This window comes from Hipposideros armiger, unplaced genomic scaffold, assembly GCF_001890085.2.
Source record: "Hipposideros armiger isolate ML-2016 unplaced genomic scaffold, ASM189008v1 scaffold_524, whole genome shotgun sequence".
NCBI lineage: Eukaryota > Metazoa > Chordata > Mammalia > Chiroptera > Hipposideridae > Hipposideros > Hipposideros armiger.
The window spans coordinates 802,815-824,923 of NW_017731874.1; the positions used below are offsets into that span (position 1 = coordinate 802,815).

The following is a 22,109-nucleotide window of genomic DNA, read 5'->3' on the forward strand; positions in this document are numbered from 1 at the left end:
GGGCCCTCTGGCATCCCAAGTGAGTTCTTAACCATCGCGCCACTCGGCCCTAATTCCTCAACTCTTAATAGAAAAGCGAGGGAGGTAGTGGTTGGGGAAGATCTGTCAGAGGAGGTAATGTGGGTGCCAAGCAAAGAAGTGGTGGGAAAGTCACCCAAGCCAGTGGCACGCATGGAGCATGGATGTGCATAGTAAGTTCACAGAGCAGCAAGAGAGCGAGTGCAACTATAGTGCTCTAGGAATGAGACACGATGTGGGATAATAAGGCTGGTACAGGAGGTTGAGGTCTGTTTGAGTCCATTCGGGCTGCTATAAGAATAACCATAGACTGGGTGTTTTAAACATATTTCTCACAGTTCCAGAGGCTGGGAAGTTCAACATCAACGCAATGGGAGATCTGGTGTCTGGGGAGAGCCCACTTCCTGGTTTGCAGATGACCACCTTATGGTTGTATCCTACATGGCAGAGAGAGAAGACACAGAAGAGACCTCTGTGTGTCTTCTTATAAGTGCAGTAATTCCAGCACAGGGGCTCCACTGTGATGACCTAATTACCTCCCAGGGCCCCATGTCCAAATACCATCACACTGGGGTTTCAGGTTTTAACATTTTGGACAAACAAAAAGTATTCAGTCCACAGCAAGGTCACACTGTGAAAATCCTTGCATGCCGTATTAAGATAAAGAATGTTTTAGAAAATGTCCCACATGTTGGAACTGCTTCTGAGATTCAAAAATTATGAGGCTGTGTGACGAAGTGTGACTTGCCAAGTGCACTTTGTTTTTTTGCAAAATTGTGACCAATAATTCTTGGTGAAAAATGTACATTGTCTCTATAGGGCCATTGAGGTGGAAGAACCTTTGAGTGTTCAGGGTCTCAGAAGGGGCCAAGTGTTGTGAGGTTCATTTTAACACGTTTGCTTTCAGAGCTCTGTGCGTTCCCCACTCTTCCCAGCATGTGTATGGTTTCTAACCATGTGTCAGCATTTATGTCAGTTGAGTTGAAGACAGGATCTTTTTTCTGAGTTGCCCCATCATGCCTCAAAATCTTCAAGCAGATGGTCAAGCTAAAGTGTGAAGACAGCTAAGATCGTCCCGAGAGTAAGGTTGGAGGAGATGGATGTGGCTAAATACAGAAATTCACAGCCGTATGCTTCAAGGGAGAGATTATGGTGCTAACCTAAAAATAAAAGGCTTCTCAAGTGAAAAGGCAAACAAGCGTGTATTTGAGATCAAAAAGAATAGCTATTCAGGAATCATTAATTCAGGCAGAAGCCCAAATAGTGTTCCGATTCGGAGACAAAAGCAATGGGTATTTATGAGAAAAGGAAGGGAAACAATTACATCAATAGAAGGGAGGCATTTCCACTGGTGCAGATAACAACACAGTGATGTTAATCCTAAACAATGTATTTGATTTTCAGTCCAGGAGTCATCAGTCCAGTAGTCATAATAACTGCTTTCTCGTTATCTTTGCAAACAGTTCTTTGGGACACAATGTTGCCCTAGGTCCAGTCCAAAGGTTATTTCGCCTTGTTTTTAACATTCCAAGGTTGAAGGTATGAGACATGCGAAGCAGTTCCTCTGGCCTGGCAGCTCTAGCTGCATTTTAAAGTTTATATTCTTGTTTACAGTGGGTTCTGCGGATGGTTGGAATGGGATCTACAACTTAGTTAAGCCATCTAGTAGCTGTAACGGTAGGCAGGTTCCGGGGTCCTTCTGAGCTTCCTTTTCCCTATCTATGAAATGGGGCCATAACACCGCCCTGGCAAGAGATGCTGTGCTGATTCAATGCAATACAGTATATCCTCACTTAACGTCGTTCATAGGTTCTGCAACTTGAAGCGAAACGACATATAATGAAACCAGTTTTACCCAGGCTAATTGATAGAAACAAGAGTTAAGTTCCCAGGGCATCTCAATTGATGTTATTATAAGGAAATGCCATTATTCGAGGACCTGCTGTACAGGCACGCTGTTTCTGACACATAGCAGACATCCTACAAATGCATTTCCCTGTCCTCTTCCCTTCTTAATAAAAAGGGAGTTTATGATCCAAAGCCTTTCAGACTTCCTCTGTGAATCTGGAGCAGCCAGCACGAACTCGGAGCTAGGGAAGTATGCCAGAATGTTCCATCACTGTGCCAATAAAACGCCATTGTATATTAAGAGAATTCCTTCTGAGTTTAAGCATTTCAAAATACCTTTCCTGAATTGAGAAAGCAAACAGAATCAAGTGTAAAAAGACTATGCGCTGTTTGTAAAGGCATTTTTCCCAACTTTTCCGGATTTTCATGATCTGTAACTGGACTTGTGTACCCAGCTGGCAGCTGCACCAGCCAGACCCTGAGGTAACCTTAGTTTAGGCCTGATTTTTTTTTTTTTTCACTCAGAGCCTACAAATTCTATTTCAAGCACACACACGTACAGAATGCAGATGTGGGAATGAAAACCAGGCTTTTGGGGGGAGTGAGGATATGATATTTGACTGTAGTGAGCCCATAAGTGGCCCATCGGCAGGGGCCTCGCCCAGGCATGGCTGGGACCCAGACCTCAAGAGTGGTTTTGGCCTTTCGATATGGCATTAGCAATCACATGAAGCAGTCTCCACATCTCCTGTTTGGGGCAAAAACACTGCATGAGCTGTGTGATCAGACCGGCTTGAGAGTTTTTTTCTGTACACTGAACAATGTGTAAAAGCATGGATATTCTGGGAAAACTAGCTCCACAAAGAAGCTGAGGATCAAAACTCTAGTGGACAGAGAGGGGAAATTGAGTTGCTTATGCTCAGTGGAAAAGGATTTCTCCAATCAAGGAAACAGCCACTTTAGAATGTAGTTCTAATGTGTATACAAAACAGGAACAAGATTACTAGGCTGTTTACACCATGTAGCAAAAGCTCTTGTAGTTCAGCTAAACCCCAAATGAATATTCTTTTTGGATGATGAATAAATCATTCATTCATTCATGCATTTATTCAACAAACATTTATTGAGAACCTACTATGTAACAGGTCATATCACAGGTGCTAAGGGGAACAACAACAATAAAAGTTTTAAAAAATCCTTGACTTTATGAAGCATACATTTTAGAGGGAGAGACTGACAATAAACAATAACAATCATTAAAATATAAATTATGGTAGATAGTGAAAAAATGCTGAGGAACAGAAGTGAAGCAAGAATGGGAGTACAAAATATGAGGGACAATAGGAGCTGAAATAATGGAAGGAAATAATAAATAAAGGAAGGCCTTGTGGAGACGCTGACTTTAATAAACACCCAGTTGATGGTTTGGATGGATATGAACCTAGATCGCACGTATTTTCTCCCAGATTTTTGAAACTGTTTCTCCCTTTGGTCTTTGGCTTCTGGGTTGCTGTTGAGAAAGCCAATGCCTCTCTGACTAGGCCTGACCCTTCCTTTGTGACTTTCCTCCCCACCCTCTTGGAGCTCATAGGAACCTCTGTTTCCCCTGTCATCTGGAATGTTTCAGTGAAAAGCTTCAGTGTGTTCAGCATTTCATGAACATTTTCAATCTCCAATCATATCCTTCAGCTTTGGGCGGGGGGTGGAAATCTTTTTTTTTTATAATACTTTCTGTAAAACGTCTCCTTTTTTCCTAATCTCTTTTTACCCAAATCTTCATTGTTCGGTATCTGTATACTCTGAAATAATTCTGTTTTCCTTACTGGTTTTCACCTGCTTCCCATCCCTTAGTCTTTTTACTCCACCTCCTAAGATTTCATCAACGTTTTATTCTTCACTGAATTTTTTTCTTTTTGTTTTTAGCTGAGCCATCCTGCCACTTGTTGGCAGCTCAGTGGCAGCTCAGCTTGGGCCGGGAATCGAACCGGCAACCCTGTTGCTCAGCGTTCACACTCCTGAGAAAGCTCTTAAGCAACTGAGCCACTCAGCCAACCATTCACTGAATGTTTAATTTCTGCTTTCATGGTTCCCAGAGCTCACTCTTACTCTCCAAATATTTCCGTTTCCTTGGGCTGTCTCATATCTTCTGAGTTTCTGTTGTCGGTTTATTTTGGTCTTTTCTTTCACGTTAGAGCAGCGGTTCTCAACCTTCCTAATGCCGCGACCCCTTAATACAGTTCCTCATGTTGTGGTGACCCCCAACCATAAAATTATTTTCGTTGCTACTCTATCACTGTAATTTTGCTACTGTTATGAATCGTAATGTAAATATCTTTTTGTTTTCCGATGGTCTTAGGCGACCCCTGTGAAAGGGCCGTTCGACCCCCAAAGGGGTCGCGACCCACAGGTTGAGAACCACTGCGTTAGAGGCTTTTATGAAATGTCCATTAATCCTGGGTAGTCTGCTAATATATAAGCGAGGCACAGGTGTACTAACGGGAACCTTTCATAGATGGGTCAGGCAGCTTAACAACGGGGTGATCAGACAGGACCTGAACACCCAGTTACCCTTAAAAATCAGTAGGCCTCTTATCGTAGGCCAGTCAGCTTTCCTAGAGGGGTTCATCTAGTTGCCTGACTGAGCTGTCAGCCCCTTGCCAGCATTCTGTCAGAGGGCACCTCACCTATCCTCCCCTGGGCCGGGTGCGCAGAATCCAGTATGCTGGTTCAACCTCTTCCGTCTTCTGTGGATACGGGGAGTCGCTTGGCTGAGTGGAATAGAAAGGGAGATGTGGGCAGGTTGCTGTACCATTAAAAAAAAAAAGAAAAGAAAAAAGAAAGTTCAATCAGGCCTCATGCTTTTCACTCACTCTGCATTCCTGCCTTCAAAGGGTCTGGTGCCTCATTTCCTGCACTTCCCTGGTCCTGCATGTTTTATGTGGGGTTGTCTCCTGGAAGACCTAGGTGTCAGCTTTCTCTTGTCTGCTATGGTTTCCTCTCTCAGTCCCTTAATTCTTTCATTTATGCTTTTTTTATTCCTTGTCATTTTAATGGAATTTCAGGAGAAGTTAGAGATAAATTCACTACACGAACTGCCATATTTAACCAGAAGTCATATTCTATTCCCTTTTAAGTCTCTCCTGCCAAAGATTCCTCTATTGGCAGTAACCCCTCCTCAGTAGACTCACAAGAAACGGGATTCAAATTAAACGTCAGGACCTCTGATACCCTGTTTTAGTTACTTATTTCTGAATAACAAGTGACTCTAAACATTGTGACTTAAAACAACCACAGTTTTTTTTTAATTTAATGAGGAACAGCCATGGTCATTGGTTGCATATTGCTTTCATACTACAATGGCATAGTTGACTCTTTTAAGGAGGGCCCAGCTCACAGTGGCCCAAGTGGGGATCAAACCGGCAACCTTGGTGTTATCAGCACCATGCTCTAACCAACTGAGTTAACTGGTCACCCCCCACAATTATTTATTTGCTTATGATCCTGCAGTTTAGGATGGGCTTGGAGGGGGCATCTCATTTCTGTTCCATGTGAGATCAGCTGGGGCAGTTCACCTGGGGCTGGGGGTAGCCCTACCAAGATGGCTTACACTCATGACTGGCCAGTAGTCCTGGTTGTAGAATGGGTGTTTAGTGGGGGGCATCAGTCAGGGCTTCCCTTATTCTCCATGTGGCCTCCCTATGTTGTTTGGTTGGACTCCGCAGAAGCTTGGTTCTGTGAAGGAGAATTCAAGACCACATTCATCAATAGGACAAGCTCTAGTGTGCAAGCACTTATCAAGCTTCCATTTTGCATCATACCTGCGAATATCCCATTGGCCAAAGCAAGTCACATGACAAAGCCCAGACTCAATCTGGGAAGAAACGACAATCTACAGGAGCATGAATACTGGGCGGCATGGCTTCCTGGGAGCCACATACCTGCTGGAACTCTGAAATTCTATGATCCTGTACTTTTGTTTTTATTTGTGGAACTGACTTGTAACACTTTCTTTCTGAGACATTGGGGTGCCAGGCTCTTTTCTTGTAGGTAGTTTCATATGGTCTAAATATTCAATAAGTATGTATTAGACCACAACAATGTGGCAGCATTGCCACTTAAAATGTTTCTGAGTGGACTATACAGACTTAAATTACATATCTTATACATGGTTATAATGAATGTGTTTTTAGTTAATGAAAGACATGGGGGAAAAAAATCACCCTTGAGGTCAAATTCCTAAATATACCTTTCAAGGGAATTAAGTATTGGCTTTTGCTTTAGGCTACCACAGGTTAGTTTCTTGTCCTTTTGTTGTTGTTGTTTTTTTAAAGTTGAAAATTAGCCTCTTTAACACCTGCCTGGCCTCCAAAGGATAAAAGCGGGTACTTGTAAAATAACCAGGGAGTGCATTCCTTGGAAATTCCAAACATACATCTGTCGTTACATGCTTTCCAAGCTTGTCCTGAACGTCCGTGCACGTGGTAGGACAGATGTGGCTTTGCTTGTGCTGCATGTCCTGAGAGTCTTGGTCTGCGCCTGATCACTGTGTTCATTTTGTGTGCAGGAGTTCTCTATCTCCAGTACGGAGATGAAACCAAGCAGCTCAGGATGCCGAATGAAATCACAAGTGCGGACACAATCCGTGCCCTCTTCGTAAGTGCCTTCCCACAGCAGCTCACCATGAAAATGCTGGAGTCGCCCAGTGTCGCCATTTACATCAAAGATGAAAGCAGAAATGTGTATTACGAATTAAATGACGTGAGGTGAGTAGTGAACGCCGTGTGTCTATGTCCACCCTGGTGCATTTGGCATCGCTACCCTTTGTACTGAGTGAGTCCTAACCTCTCCGTGTCCCAGTGAAGAAAGCATTGCTCTTATCCTGACCCACAGGCTTATCTCATCCAGGGGTGAATTCACTGTCTGGTTTTCTATAATTCGCTTATAAGGTGTGGTTTACAAAGATGAAGATGCACTTCTCACTCATAGATCTTTGCATGTTACATACGAAAACAACATAGGAATGATTTAGTCCACTGTTTATCTAAGAGTTGTGGAAACTAAGGCCCAGGTGGAGAGACAGGATCGATATCATAAGAGTTGAGGGCACTACTTACAACTGGAACTTGCCCAACTCCTCCTCAGGCACTCTTTCCCTCACAGACAGAGGCAGTGGACATTTTAGGTAATGATCCCACTGAGTCATTCTTTACACGAGAAAGGTAGAAAGCGAGCAGTGGGCTGCTATTGTCCACAAGAAAAGGAGCTGAGAAGTATTCTCCCTTTCCATTTGTTTCTATAATAGTTGGCCTTTACCAAAGGATCTCACTTTCCAGGGGTGCTTTCTCCAGGGCCCTCAGATAGGATATTCTGTAAAGTAAGGCTAAATCGCCTCCTGCTATTGCAGATGGCGTGGAAATAAAAGCATCTTTATCGACTGTTGAGGTATTGTGTATAGAGCAGAAGAGACCCCACCTGACCTGTTCCAACCAAACAGCCTGAGAAACAGGACTTAAATCAACACCAAGAAGCAGTTGCTAGTGTAGCCTCTAAACATTTTATAACTTAAAAAAATTATTTGATGACTAATCCAGCCTTTTCATTTTATGGAACCAGATACTCAGATGCGTAAGAGTTAACAGACGTATTCTAGATCACACAGCCAGTTCATTAACCAAGCCAAGCCCCAAACCTGACTGTCCACATTCTTGGTCAAGGATTTTTTATTCCCTCAGAATGTTCCCTCTTTAACTCATCTGGGCCACAAGTTGGATTTCAGGGTCCTTGCCCTGTGGAGATAGCAGGATGGCTCGTTTCTTCATTATGGAATTAGTGGAAACCACTTTTAAAAAATATGCCAGAAGTGCATAACGTAAACTGATAAACATCTAACAATGATCACAAATGACATATTTTGGCATGTGCCAAGGTGTGTGAGTAATTTAGGGCTTTCCAAGTTTGACACGTGCCCTAAGGTAGGTGCTACATCTGTTACACAACCTTCCTACTTTTTAAAAACATGTTTAAATATTCATGGGTATCAGAAAATTCACGTTTGTTTTTTGAAATAAATTATTAATCAGGCTGTTACCAAAAAAAAAAAAAATGAAGTTACAAAGCATTAAATTCAACGTGAAATAATCGCATTATATTTAAAGAGTATGTTTGCAGTAACATAATCCCATGTGGTGTTTTTATATGGACATGGCATTTAACAAGTCTTCTTGAATTTCTGCATTTCACAGTTAGAGGAATTGAGGGATACAGTAACAATAAATAAGCATGAAACTAGACAAAGCCACTTTCGATTATGGAGCTCAAGGCTGATGAGGTTATTATGAACAATCAGACTCCACTGTCTTGCAGCCCGTGCAAGAATTTGTATACTGTAATGAGTCACAATATTCTAGAGCCTAGCCCAAGCCTCGAAGGATTACTACTACTTCCTTTATGCATTCTTTGGGAATGTCCTTAGGTAGTCACAAAGAGAGAAATGGGAGGGAGGATAAAGACGAAAAGGCCCCCAAATATCCCACTATGATGATCCTCTTTAATGCAATTTGGGTGATATAGATGAAAGCTGTGCTTGAGCGAAATGATCACTTTTTACATTGATAATTTTTCATTTAATAGTTGCAAAACTGATGATCTCATGGATCCCAACTCACAGTACTACTGATAGCCTGATTTTTAAAAAATCTCATTTAAAATGTTTAAGTGGGAAGTCATTGATTTATAAATTCATCTAGAATTTTACTTTTCAGTGTTTTGATTTACATATAAACACTGGGTCTAAAAAATTTAAATGGAGAATATTTTTATTTGGTGGTGAGTGTAATGTTTAGTTTATTTTAGATAATCACATGGATGTCCTTTCCAAAGAATTATTCAGTTTCTTTGCTTTTGTGCATAAAATGCCTCAGTTATATTTTATTTGAATGGTTGAATAAATTTCCACCGTCACCATTATATAGAATCTTCCCTCCCCCCAAAAAAAGTATGTGGATTTTAACTGGAGGCAGTGGCTTTCATCTAAATCCAGAGACAAATTTCATTTCACACCTTTCAGTATTTTTGAAGAGAGTATATTTGTTAAATGTTTGGCTATTTCTTCATTGCGTTGGGTTCCCCATATTTTCCTTAGAGACACACTACAGAGAGTTCAGGTTGAAATGCTGTGGTAAATGTTGCCATAGTAAATGCAATCTGAGCCTTTACTGTTGGTTCATCTTGGACGAACATGTTTCTAAATTAATCATGAACCAACCTCATGTATTTTAAATACCTTTAGAATCACACACTAAATTTTTTTCATGGCTGAAGTATGGTTTTCAGTTTCTTCACATCGTTACTGTGACTTTTCCCCCAAGCCACAGGGTGAGTTCCTTCAGTGAATCCCCACATTCTTACCTTCTATGAACTCCCCGCTTTATGGTAACCTAGCCCCTTCTAATAACAAGGACTGCACTCTCCCCCCTAAGCCGACTTCTTATGAGCTGCTTGAAATCTGGAACAATTGTGCAAGCTTGGACTAGTCATTGCTTCAAAGCAATTACTGATGAGTATTTAAAGGAGGGAAGCAAGGCTCGTCCAAGAATCCTCCACTTCGTTTAAAAACAAAAACATAACCCAATAATCCCGGTGATTGCGATCAGCCCACAAAACGTGTGGCTGCACCTGGAGGAAAGGAATGCGTCTTCCTGCACATTTCCCTGAGCTCACCACACCACACCGGCATTGGAAGGAATCACAGTGTAGATGGGGCTGAAAGTGCCTTGGGTGGCCCTTCTGTTGATGAAAGCTGAATATGGAGGGAGAAGGACTTCGCAGACATTCATACGCTCTTAAATAATTGTAAGGTAGGCATCGAGCAAGATGTGGGACTTGTGTTCTTTGCTCTGGTACGACTGACTCCCCATCTCCAAATGATGGGTTCAGAAGGAGAGACAGATAAGGGGAAGAATTTATCTGCTGCTACTCCTTCTACACATCCAGTAATTCAACTTTTATGGATAAAAGTGTTTGTTTTTTTTTTAAACTCACTATAGAAGAAAAAAAGGCACTGTAAAGATACTCGTTTCGATCTTTGTGTGGTACATTTTTTTTTTCCTGGACTGCAAATAAATGTTTTCTCCCTTGCTGAAACTATTTGAAGGGGAAAAAAAGCATTCTTCATTTGTGTGCTTTATGAGATAAGCAGAAAACCAGGTGTTCGGGTAAAGTAAACAATTAAATATTTAAATATTAACCAAATCTCTTTGAACATATTGTGGATATTAGAGCTTTATTGTTTCTTAAAGTGTTATCTTTCCTTGTTCAGAATCTTGAAAGAAAGTTCATGCCACCCGATATCTATGGGTGGAGAACTACACAGAAAGAATAATACTTTCCTGAGAAACAACAACAACAAAAAAACAACAATGAAAAAACGGAAAAGAAAAGCTGAAGTCGTTTTTCTTCTTTTCCCTGTTTACTTTTTGCTGATTCTATGGTAAAAGAACTTTTTGTCTGGTTAATAGTGGACAGCAACTGGATTGTCTACTGCTGTCTTTTCCCTGATTCTTCTGGGCAGACAAACAAAATGTCCCAAGTCAGGCTCCTTTCGTCTGCCATAGTCATTGATGTTTTTGATTCTAGGAACATTCAGGACAGATCACTCCTCAAAGTGTACAACAAGGATCCTGCACATGCATTCAATCACACGCCGAAAACTGTGAACGGAGACATGAGGGTAAGTGTTCCTGTTCTATTTTTAATCTTATTTGGTGGGTCAAACCATCTCTCCTGCTGCTCCTCATGTAATCGCATCTCACCACCAGGTTTCGGGGTTCCCACCGCTCATCTCGTCTAATGACTCATTGTTTGTTTCTTGGTAGAGAAATAACATTTCCTGGTTATTTGGGGCAAAGGGTTTGAAATAGGACCTCACACATCCTCATTCATCTCTAAGCTTGAAGTTTACTTTAGTCCTTACTTTAAGGGGATCCTGAAAAACCTTTACATAAGAGTCCTTGGTCCATAGTACTATTAACTTAATCATAGGATCTCTTGCTATTTTTTTCTCCAATTAAAACAAAACTAGCATACATATAACAATAAAAATATGTATATATAATTATGTAAAATCTATTAATGCTCTTATATCAGCTATTCCAAGCCCTAATGCTCTATATTAAATTATTCACCTTCTAGTTTAGGACTGTTTGTTGTTGTACTGTATTAAATATTATCAAATCTTACCTGAATTGTATTGAGGGCACAGGAGAAAAATCTGTATGATTTGGAAGCTAAAATTCTCTAGATTTAGATCATTTCAGAAGATTATCCAAACATTCAAGGCACACAGGGATGTTCTGAAGAAAAAAGAGCAGATTAAACTGAAAAGGAAGATTTTAAAAATCATATTAATGCGAGTCCCCTAGAAAAGGATTGCATTTCTAACAATAGTGCTACATTCCTCTGCAGGAAAAATGGGAGAAAAAAAGAAAGATTAGCTTTGCCAGCTGTACCTCCCTAAACCATCCCCGCACACACACACAAATTTAGAAGGTGCTGTGCTATTTTATATTATCCTTTCTGAGGATTAGCACTTGACTGGATGCTGGAGTTTAACTAGAAAAAAGTAAATGAATAGGTTTTATTGCCAAAGAAACCCAGGCACGCTCTGTCTTGGAGTTGGAGTAGAGTTCCTGAGGTGAAGTTGCCTCCGCTTCCTGACAGTGTGTATTCGTTTTCCGTTGCTGCTGTAACAAATTATAACACACTCAGTGGTTTAAAATGACACAGATTTCCTGTTTACAGTTCTAGAGGTCAGAAGTCCAATATAGGTGGACTAAAATCAGGGGGTCATTGGCAGGATGTTGACATTCGCTTTCCTTTCTGGAAGCTCTAGAAAAAATGTTTTCTCTCTTTTCCAGCCTCTAGAGGCCACCTGCATTCCTCAGCTTGCAGCCCTTTCCCTGCATCTTCCAGTGCAGCAAAATAGCACTTCTTTGGCCCTGATTCCATCATCACATCTCTAACCCTCCCTCTTCCACTGTTAAGGACACTTGTAAATACACTGGGCCCAACCGATACCCCAGAATAGTCTCCCTATTTTAAGGTCAGCTGATTAGCGACCTTAGTCTCCCTTAACCACATTGTCACAGGGTCCAGGGTCTCGGATGTGGACATCATCTACCTCACAGGGTAGCTGAGTTTACGACTAAGAGGCCCGGAGTCCCAATAGAAAATGCTGGAAGGATTTCTGTATAATTCTGTCCTGGACTATGAGTGATGACATTGTGGGATCAGAGCCTACACTTCTGGAGGAAAAGGCTTCTTACGTACTCAACTCCTGCTTTTTTATGTCAGAAATGATGTGTGATTTGAAGTGAAGGCTGTGTTGCTACTTCAGACAATCTAGGATTTTGAAGTTTATTTTTAGCCAGTTGCACTCCAAATGTAAACCAGCACCATGTGAAGACAGATCGAGTCATGCTAATCATGCAGCCTGGACTGAATGTTATAGAACCCTTTGCTTTTCTACTTCATTATTCTCTTTCTCACTGGCGCTCTTAAGACTCTTTGCTCCCTTGGAAATCTTTATGTTTGCTATGACTAGCCTTTGAACTAGAGTTTCATGGTGCTCAGCGTCCTGTTTCTCTTACATGGAGCCCACACAGGGGTCCCAGAATCACCTCTGAAAATCTTGTTTACAGCTGGGGAGGACACCTGTTTTAACTCTTAAGCAGTTGTGGTACCTACAGAAGAGACCAGCAGTGCACATGGAGAAAATAAAATATTAACCATATGGACAAAGCCTATTAGAATTCAGAACTTTTGCTATGGGTTTCAGTAAAGTTGTTCTGTTTTTACTTTTAGGCAAGACCCCAACCGTCGTTGTCTGTGTTGCCCACACCCTACTTTACAACTGAAATTTTTTGTGTGAGAAAATCAACTGTTGTCTCCAGATGAGGAGACAACAAATGTTCACCATCCAACCCACAGAAAAGCTTTTAGGTTTCCATGAAGATGACTTAGGAATATGAAATAGAACACAGTTTGAAAACCAAGTAGGTGCGATCATGCCTGCAGTTTATAACTTGGCCCCATCACAGATTCCAGCAGTTAAAAGACATGGAATTCCTTCAGCCTCACCTTTTGGCTCTGGAGGTTGGAATTCTCTCTCCTTCCTGGATGAATGTAGCTGCCTTGCCATTAAAGGCAAGAAGGCTTTGTTGAGCCCTGTCTGGAGCACAGCTGCATAACCCCACTGCTCACGGTGAAGAACAGAAATAAAGAACGGGGCAAGCATGAATTGTGGTAGACTAAACCGAGCTGCACGGGGCGTTTCGGGGAGCTTCCATCCTCCCGTATGTTTGCAATGTGCGTGTGGCCATGAAGGAATTTGATGATAACTGTTCACATGCGTCAGTTATGCAGCCCTGTGCCTGATGTCATTCACCTTCCCTCAGCAGCCTCCAGAGGCAACCTGGGACAGCCCACACATTACCCATACACATGCATATCATGAAAAGCATCGGTTGGTCTAAGCAGAGACGCAACAACAGCAAGGCCAAAACTTCGCAGGGTCCTCTGTAACTTTCCTTAAACAATGAATTTAATACCTTGCCTGTGAAAGAAAAGAAAATGTAAGATTCTAAGCTAAAACAGTCAGTTCTCCTGAGCAGTTATGACAGTAGCGGTGTCACTCAGGGAATATGTTAGACTAAAAAATATTAACTCTGAGGTTGTGGGCACGCATGGAATATATGCTTGGCGGGGCAGGCATGTGTCTTGTTTTTTTCATTTAGCATCTAGCTGAGCATTCTTGAGGCTAGTCTGTCTAACGAGACTTGCGGCTCTCTGCTGGAACTCAGTATACCCGTCTCCCGATTTTTTTTTCCGTCGCCTGACTTTTGTTTCGTTACATTAAATAGTTTTGATAAGTCAGCTCGCAAGAGACTGCGCTCCCGCTGTGTAACAGTGTACTCACAGGCTTGTAATTCACAAATGTACAACTCAAAGATGAGCCATTCCATTCCATGGCTCTCAAAGGGTATCACCGGTGACTTCCTGTTCACCAAACCCAGTGGCTTTTTCAGATTTTAGGCTTCTCTACCTTCTCGTGTGCTTTGCTCCCGTTATTCATCTCTCTCCCTCTTGTATGTCTTTAATTTTCACTTGTATGTAGACAGCTTCCAGATTTTGATTTAGAACACACTCCCCGGAAGTGTCCCTGCATCTTAAATGACTTCCTAATACCCAAACCAGTCACTGCCCTCCCAGACTTCTCCTATTTGAGCTCTGCATGTGACACCGAGGAGCGGTCTGATTCGAAACTTCCATTTCCATTCTCTGACGTTTCTAAATTCCTTGCCGACATTCAGACACACCTCAGCCTCTTTTATTCACTAACGCTTCTGCCTCTTGCCCCCTAAATGATCTTCAGTGTGTCCAGGCAGGTTTCCCCAGTGTGTACATGTGTTTTATAATTTGCAGTGTTTTTTTTTTATCTGCACCTTTTCACTTGTGATTTTTATCCTACTGCTGATTGAACCATTATATCAATACGGATGATCCTAGAAACTGTATCCTTAGCTCTGCCATTTCCCAAGAGTTCAAGACCCAAGTGTCCAGCTTCCAAGTGGTTATCTCCTCATGGATACTCCTCCAATGTTTCCAGTGTATCCTGTTAAAGAAAAAAATGTCCTTTTCTTTTTTTTCCCTTCCAAGCACTTTTCCTCCATGTTTTTCTATCTTTGTGAGTGATGGAGTGAGTGACTGTGATGGTGAGTGTATGTCTGTACATGCGTGCGTGCGTGCGTGCATGCGTGTGTGTGTGTGTGTGTGTGTGTGTGTGTGTGTGTGTGTATGTTGAGGAGTGGGGAGAAGATATTTAAAAAGTTGAATTATCAGTGATTCTTCAGTTGCCTAACTCCTGTTTCCCAGGACATCCCACCAGTCACTTGAGCCATTCTACTGTGTAAGTCCTGGCACAGATGACCCTTCTGCCATGGCCTGCACCACTATTATAATAGCTAACTTTTTTGAGCATTTACTAACCACTTTTCTGAGTAATTTCATTTAATCCTCAAGACAGGACTTCGAGGCAGGTATTGGAATAAGCCTTCATATTTATAGCTCGGGAAACAGTTGCTTAGGTATGTTAAGAAATTTGCCCAGGCCACGTAGCTAGAGCATGACAGAACTGAGATTTGAACTGTGGCTACTGGGTTCCACGTCCCAAGCTCCTAGTAACCCTGCTCTAATGCTGCAGGCGCAGAGTTCATTATTTTCTCTTGGTTAGTTACGCAGCAGCTTTTAACCAGTCTCCCCAACTCTCCTTATTCCAGTCTGACAACTGCTTCCCAAATCATCTCCCTAAGCCCAATTTCCCATTATGCAAAGAACAGCCCATACCAATGGTCAGAATCATCTCCACACCAACACCCAAGCTGAGCCGCCTCACAGTTCTTACTCCAAGTATCTGAAATGCACTCTCCTGCCCCCATATCTGCTTTTCAAAATGTCACCCATCTAACACATTACAGGACAATTGACCAATTCTATTGACAAATTGGTCGCATGAAAAAAGGGTAGGAGAGGACACTATTATGTTTCTCTGTCTCTTCTATGCCCTAGCAACAAAATGCCATGTGGGCACCATGTTTGAATTCTGGTTAAAACAAACCAACTATAAAAGACATCTTTGAAACTATTTGGGAAATTTGAACATGTGTTAGGAATCAGATGATATTAAGGGATAACCGGTAATTCTGTTGGTTATAATGATGGCTTGGTGGTTGTGTTTATAAAAATGAGACATACTAAAGTATTTACAGGCTAACTGGCATGATTAGTGAGATTTGCCTTAAAATACTCCAACAAAGCAAACCAAAAAGGTAAAAATAGATGAAACAAAATTGGTCAAACGTTGAAAAATGTCAAAGCTGGATGATGGCAGTTCATTTTATTATTTTCTTTACTTTTTTTTTAATTGCTGAAAATTTCCATAACAACATGTGAAAAAGGAAACACTTGCTTTTAGAGGCCAAATAAAAGACCGCCTACTCCATGGAGGTTTCCCTAATGCTCTGTCAGAATTAATCTTTCCCTTTTAGGGGGCATTTTGCACATTCTGTTGCTGTTATAATCATTTAGACACATGTTCATCTCATCCACATGACTATAAGTTCTCCAAAGTCACAAACATTCCCATGTTCGTCTTTGTATCCATCCGAAAGCCAGTGATGGTGTCTTACCCACAATGAAAGTAAACACTTGTTAAACACAATGCTTTAAGTACTGTTAATGATAGTGTTACAAATGCTGTATTACTCATTTTCTGTCATTAATGAGAACCCACTATAAAAATATCCCTCTGTTCTTATGACCAGAAATAGCTGTGCTTTTCCTGGTTTATTTTTATCGTATGGACTCTCTCAATCTTCTAAGTGATCCTTTTCCCTCTTTGTGTTGCTACTCTAAGGCTTAGAATTAAATTTGTGGCCCACCCACAGCAAGCGTGCAGGCGTTTGACGACATGTATTTTGTGTGTTGGCTTTGTTCCTGGCCTCTTTTTTAAATTTTCTACTTTCGTCTTCTTTTTGTCACACATTTCACTTTGTCTTTTGGGGAGGATAAAACTGTAATAATTTATGTGAACTCATTAATTTCTTGGTGGAGTTGGGATATTCATTCTATACCATTGTTTTTCTGGGTATAGGATAATAGACCTTTTTGTGCCTACATAGTACGCATTGTGTTAAATTCTTTGCATATTATTTAAATTAGTCAACAACTCTGCACAGTAGGTATGCTGATTCCATTTTACAAATGACACAACCGAGGCCCGTAACTGTTGGGACATCATATTTGAATCCAGTTCTTTCTGACCCTTTGGAGCCTATAGCCTCCCCTTCTTGATATTTCCATTTAAGTTTTGAAATGATGCTCCTACTAAGATTTTAGAACACATAAAATATCATTTTCAAATGTTTATTTCACTTAATTCTATTATGTGTCTATTTCATGGCATCTTTTATATTTGACTTCATCCACTCTATTCTTTCCTGACTAGGTTAAAAAGGTATCTCAGTAAAGGAAGGGAGGGAGGGAGGAAGGGAAAAAGAAAAAAGAAATATGTGCCCATTTACTATGTACTGGTGGGGGAGAGGCAGGGGAGAGCCAAAACAATGTATACTCATGACTTGTATTCATCTTTTGTTATAGGTATGTATTGAGTATTACAATTTTAATACAGTTTTTTCCTTTCTTAAAATGTGTGTACATTTTTTTGGCACCCTCTGTATATCTGAAGTGGCCATTGCCACACAGCTTTTTTCCACAGGGCATTGTTTTGGTTGAGAAGGGTTAGGGAACTGGGGGTCCTGCGAGCGGGGTGTGGTGAAACAGTCCTATAGAAATGGAAGAGAAGAGACTCTCCCATAGAAATGGAAGTTTCTGAAAAACACTTCTAGCTCATTTTCTTTCATTCATTCAAGGCCGTCCTTGACTCAGCCACCACAGTGTTCCCTCCCCTCACATAATGACAGTGGCATTACTAACTAACATTCATGATGCACTTATTCTGTGCCAGGCACCATGCTGAGCACTTTGAAGCATGAGCGTTTTGCTCATTTGATTTTTAAAACGACCCAGTGTCAGAGGAGTTCTTATTATCCTCGTTTCAGATGTGGTAGCTGAGGACCAGGGAGGTTAGGGAACTTGCTCAAAGCCACACAGCCTGTCAGAAGTGGAGCTGGATTCAGAGCCAGACAGGCCAATTCCAGAACTGGACTTCTACTTCCGGTCGTCACTACTGTTCTTCCTCGCTGCTGTATCATCAGCGTGCGTGTGCCATCAACTTTTGAAGCCCTAACTCAAAAGCCACTGTCTTCATCTAGCCTCCTCTTCCTCCTCTCTTCTCCAAGCCTCACTCACTGCTGTTTCTCCTCTCACTGCTCCCCACAACTTCACCTTCCTACCCTCCTCTCTTAGTCCACTCACCTTTTCCTGCCTGCATTGTAGTTATTGATACATTGTACACATTGCAAGTTCTCTTTTAAGCCCTAAACTGCTTAGGGGCAAAGTCCCTCTGTTTCCCTTGGACAATGTCCTGCTCAGAGACAATTCTCACTAAATGTCTGGATGAAAAAGGAGCTCACGTCAGCATTCTCCCTGTCAACAAATGTTCAGTTAATGCCTCCTCTGCTAAGATCAGTACAATGGTTTGTAAATGGAAACGTCTGAGGTTTACAGCACATGCCCTAGTTTATCCCAGAAGTAGTTTCTGACCAAAATAAGGAATAAGAATGCCTATCTGTCCCAACAAAATTCCCTATCAATATAATTTTATAGCAGTGACTAGCCCTAAAGCTTAAGATAAGAATAACAGATTTGTCAGATTAAAATAAGTGGTTGTCAGAAATGCACATGTATCTGCATTTTATTTTCAGGAGTTAAATTCCCCTATGGTCGAAAGTAATTTCCAGATAGCAAATTAAATAAGACAGATTTTACTGTGTTTATACCTCAGTAGGACAAACCTTGCTTTTAGATTGAATTAATAATCCGTATTTCAAATACCTCCAAACTTACGAAGTAGGAGTGATGATTTTAGAGCAGTTAACCTGACTCCTTTATTGAGAAGTTTCATGATTCACTCACCCAGCTTTTATGCATCGAATCACTTCTCCAGTTCAGACTCTTATGCAAGATTCTGAAGATACACAGCTGACCCTTGAACAACATGGGTTTGAACTGTGTGGGTCCACTTATATCGGGATTTTTTTGTTCAGTAAATGAGCACAGTGCCGTAAATGCATTTTTTCTTCTTTATGACTTTCTTAATGACATTTTCTTTTCTCTAGCTCACTTTGATGTAAGAATATAATATATAATACATATAGCATACAAAAAATGTGTTAATCGACTATTTATGTTAACTAGGAAGGCCTCCAGGCTAACTAACAGCAGGTTATTAGTAGTTAAGTTTTGGGGGGTAGTCAAAAGTTAAATGTGGATTTTTGAGACCACTTGGGGGTGGGGGTGGGGGTGGGGTGGTCAGAGCCCCTAACCTTCGCATCGTTCAAGGGTAAACTGTAATAGTGACCAAGTATGGCAACTGCTCTCACAGATCTTACAGTCTTGTAGAAGATCAGAAAGTCAATAATCAGTAATGATACAGACATATATACTTTTCACATTAGTTCCAGACCATGTGAAATCCTTGCCTTCATTCTGCTATTTGCTTGAGTTAACACTGTGGAACTCACTTATGCGCGATGTATGTCACTGTGTATGTCCCTTTTATGCCGTGTCTTTCTGACAGGCAAAAGATGTTTCTGTCGGAATTGGTAAGGAGTTACTCTTATTGAAATGATTAGCTAGGCAAACACGTTTTGATACCAGTGGCAACCCAGAACAAGGCAGATATTTTCTTCCTCGCTTGCTGCTTCCAGGTCTACGTTATTTTTAAGAAGCAAAAATGGGTAATATATGCACATCTGATATGCAGCTTCCAAGTGATACAAATCTCATCTTTCCTGCTGTGTGGCTGCTTGCTTTTCCTTGCACTTTTTTTTTCTTTTTTGTCATTGAGAGGTTATGACAACATGAGCCATATTGTATTTATAAACATCACGTGTTTCCTTGATATGGCTTGCAGTTTCTGCCAGACGGAACACATGGAAGAAACATTTCTCGTGTGCTCAGCATTGGTTTTAGTTATGCCGATTTCCGGGACAGGAAAAATGCCTTCCTACTCAGATTTAACTTTCATAGAGTAGAAACAAAACCTCTGAATGTCCGTGAAATAGTTTTAACAAGGGTGGATACTGCTCCTTTAAACCACATATTTTGACTAAAAGCTTCCTTCTGTAAAAAAAAACACACACACACACACACACACACAAAACCGAAGCCTTGCAATTCAGTCACCATAAAGACAGGCAGAGCTGGAAGCATTCGAGAGATGGATGGTTTCAAGGTCTCTGCAAGTCTAGAAAGTTTCTTCTAGAAGAGAAAGATTTACGGAAGATGTAAGGTAAGCCTTGTAACAAAATATAATTTTCAGGATTTTTTGTTATGCTGTGGCACATTTACATTGAATTGAATCAGGTCGTCTGTATTCAAGCTTGATTCAATGAGGAATTAAAATTCTAGGTTTTTATTTTAATTTCATACACACTGCTTAGAAGGACACTTCTTTGTTGTTGGCATTAGCCTGTTTTTAAAAATCCATTTAAATTACATCGGGATGCCTCCAATCTATAAATCTTATGCTCTAGTTTCTGTTTAGCCTTATAAATTAGAAAAGGATTTAAAGTGTCAATATTGTTTGCTAATACAGATTTCATTGATGTGTGTGTTTTGTAACAATTTTCAGTGTTTTCACAAAGATGTTGACTTGCATTTAGTTTCTGAGACAAAGTAGACAGTTTGAAGGTGTGGTACAAATGGGGGTGGGGAGATTAGTTGTGTGCCCTTCAACATTCTAGGGAAAATGATTTGTTGGTTTTTCCTTGTGAAAAACGCTTTAAATTTTAAAATAGAAATAGCTCTTTGATCTTGATTTTGACATTTTTTAAAAAGAAATATCCATTTAAGCTTTATGAATAAATAACATTAAAAACTTCTATAGTTTCACATAAGCAGATATAATTCCATCCAGTTTAATGACTCCCTGAAAAAAGTCTTTGGCAGAAATTATATTTATTTGAGATAACTATTCTGTCTTATTCTTGCCCTAGTTCAGTCATTTATTTCTTTTGAAAGAGTTTCTTAAGACCAATGTTCTATTAAATCAATCTGTTTCCTTTTAAAGGTACATGTGTGCATGGATCTGCTTATCCATAACTCTATGGATAGCTTTATCCTGATTTATAGATGAGCAAATATGCATGCAAAGTTGTTCTCTAAAGACTACATATCATTCCATCTGGTCATCATAATAACCCTATGGCATAGGTACTATCATAACCATTTTACGTTTTTGGAAAACTAGACCGAAAGAGATTAAGTAACAAGATCACATACTAGTAAGTAGTAAAGCTGGGATTCAAACCCAGACTGTCTCTACGGTCCTTGTTTGAAAACCCTACACTGCACAGATTTACCAGGAGCTAAGTGCTCCAAGCCTGGAGTCAGGTCCAGATAATTTATCTGGAAAGTAGTAATTATAAATAAGTAATTATTTGTCTTCAAGATAAATTATTTTGAAAAATTTGGGGTGTTTTTTTCTCCCCCAGCTCTGTAGCAGGCAAAACCTAGTATCAGATTGGTTGTTATTCAGGTACCTGGTTATAACTTACTTGGAATGAAACGAAAATCATGACCATCAGATAGGGCGGGGCTAGCAAAAAAGCACTGCGGATAAATGACCTTTTTCCTCCTCAATTGCTTTCTTCTTTGCTTCGTGTGCTGTGTCCCTAATAAAGACCGATTTCATAGGACAGGACAGAGAGCTTATATGTGAGCTTGATGTGGAAGGGAGAAAGTGTCTTTGAATGGGGACTGCCTGCATGTGCCTGCCGGCTTCCCTTCCTGGGAACAGGAAGAATGTTAAAAAAAAAAAAAAAGTTGACGGTGGAGGGTTCTAGAGCCAGGAGAAGCGGTTGGACGGTTGCCCTCCTCACCCCCTCCTGAAGACTGAGACATCCACTCAGCCGCAGAAACCTCCTGGTGACTTGTGACGTGAAGTAATGACTGCCAGCAGCATCCACAGGGCACGCAGCTGCTTCAGAATGGAGGCAGCTTGCTTCCCACCCCATGTCTGCATACAATCTGGGGCTGGCGAAACAACCAACACGATTGAAAGTCGCCCGGAGCAGGGCCTCCCTTCTCCTTCAGCGGGTCCTGGGATGAGCTCCCCAGAGCTCTGGGTCTGGCTGGAGCTGTCAGCAGAGATTTATGCCACACCCTCTATCCTCGCTACCCCAGCCACATCCCTTTGCATAGCTCTTGTAAATATAGATGTTAGTAGAAATGGCCTCTGACTGGGAGCATATGTCCTGATATTTTCAGGATGAGTCCCCTGCCTCTACCTGTTGTTTTCTTCCTGGGGTTTTGCTTTTGTGTCCTCTCTGGGTCCCCATGAGGGCAGCCCGGACTCTCAGAGCTTGTTTCTTGTTACATCAGCACAGCTCCCTGGGGCCCAAGATCCTACCCTGTAGAAAGCTCCAGGTGACCGTTCTTTTCTTCATGCCTTTTCTAAACTTTCTCAGGTAAGCAGGTATTACTTTTATGTAAATCTGGGGGGG

At 41.1% G+C, this 22,109-nt stretch overlaps 1 protein-coding gene across 16 annotated transcripts in view; it reads left to right on the forward strand.

Moving 5' to 3' along the window:
- KIAA1217 (KIAA1217 ortholog) overlaps positions 1-22,109 on the forward strand; it is a 475,355-nt gene that overhangs the window by 358,926 nt on the left and 94,320 nt on the right. For 14 of the 16 annotated variants that reach the window (XM_019668323.1, XM_019668333.1, XM_019668318.1 and 11 more), the window contains 2 exons: positions 6,431-6,629; positions 10,501-10,594. In XM_019668323.1, the coding sequence (XP_019523868.1) occupies positions 6,431-6,629; positions 10,501-10,594 (293 nt within the window). Of the gene's footprint in view, positions 1-6,430; positions 6,630-10,500; positions 10,595-19,514; positions 19,895-22,109 lie in introns of those variants that run through there. The other 2 variants (XM_019668326.1, XM_019668334.1) reach the window with 1 other exon arrangement.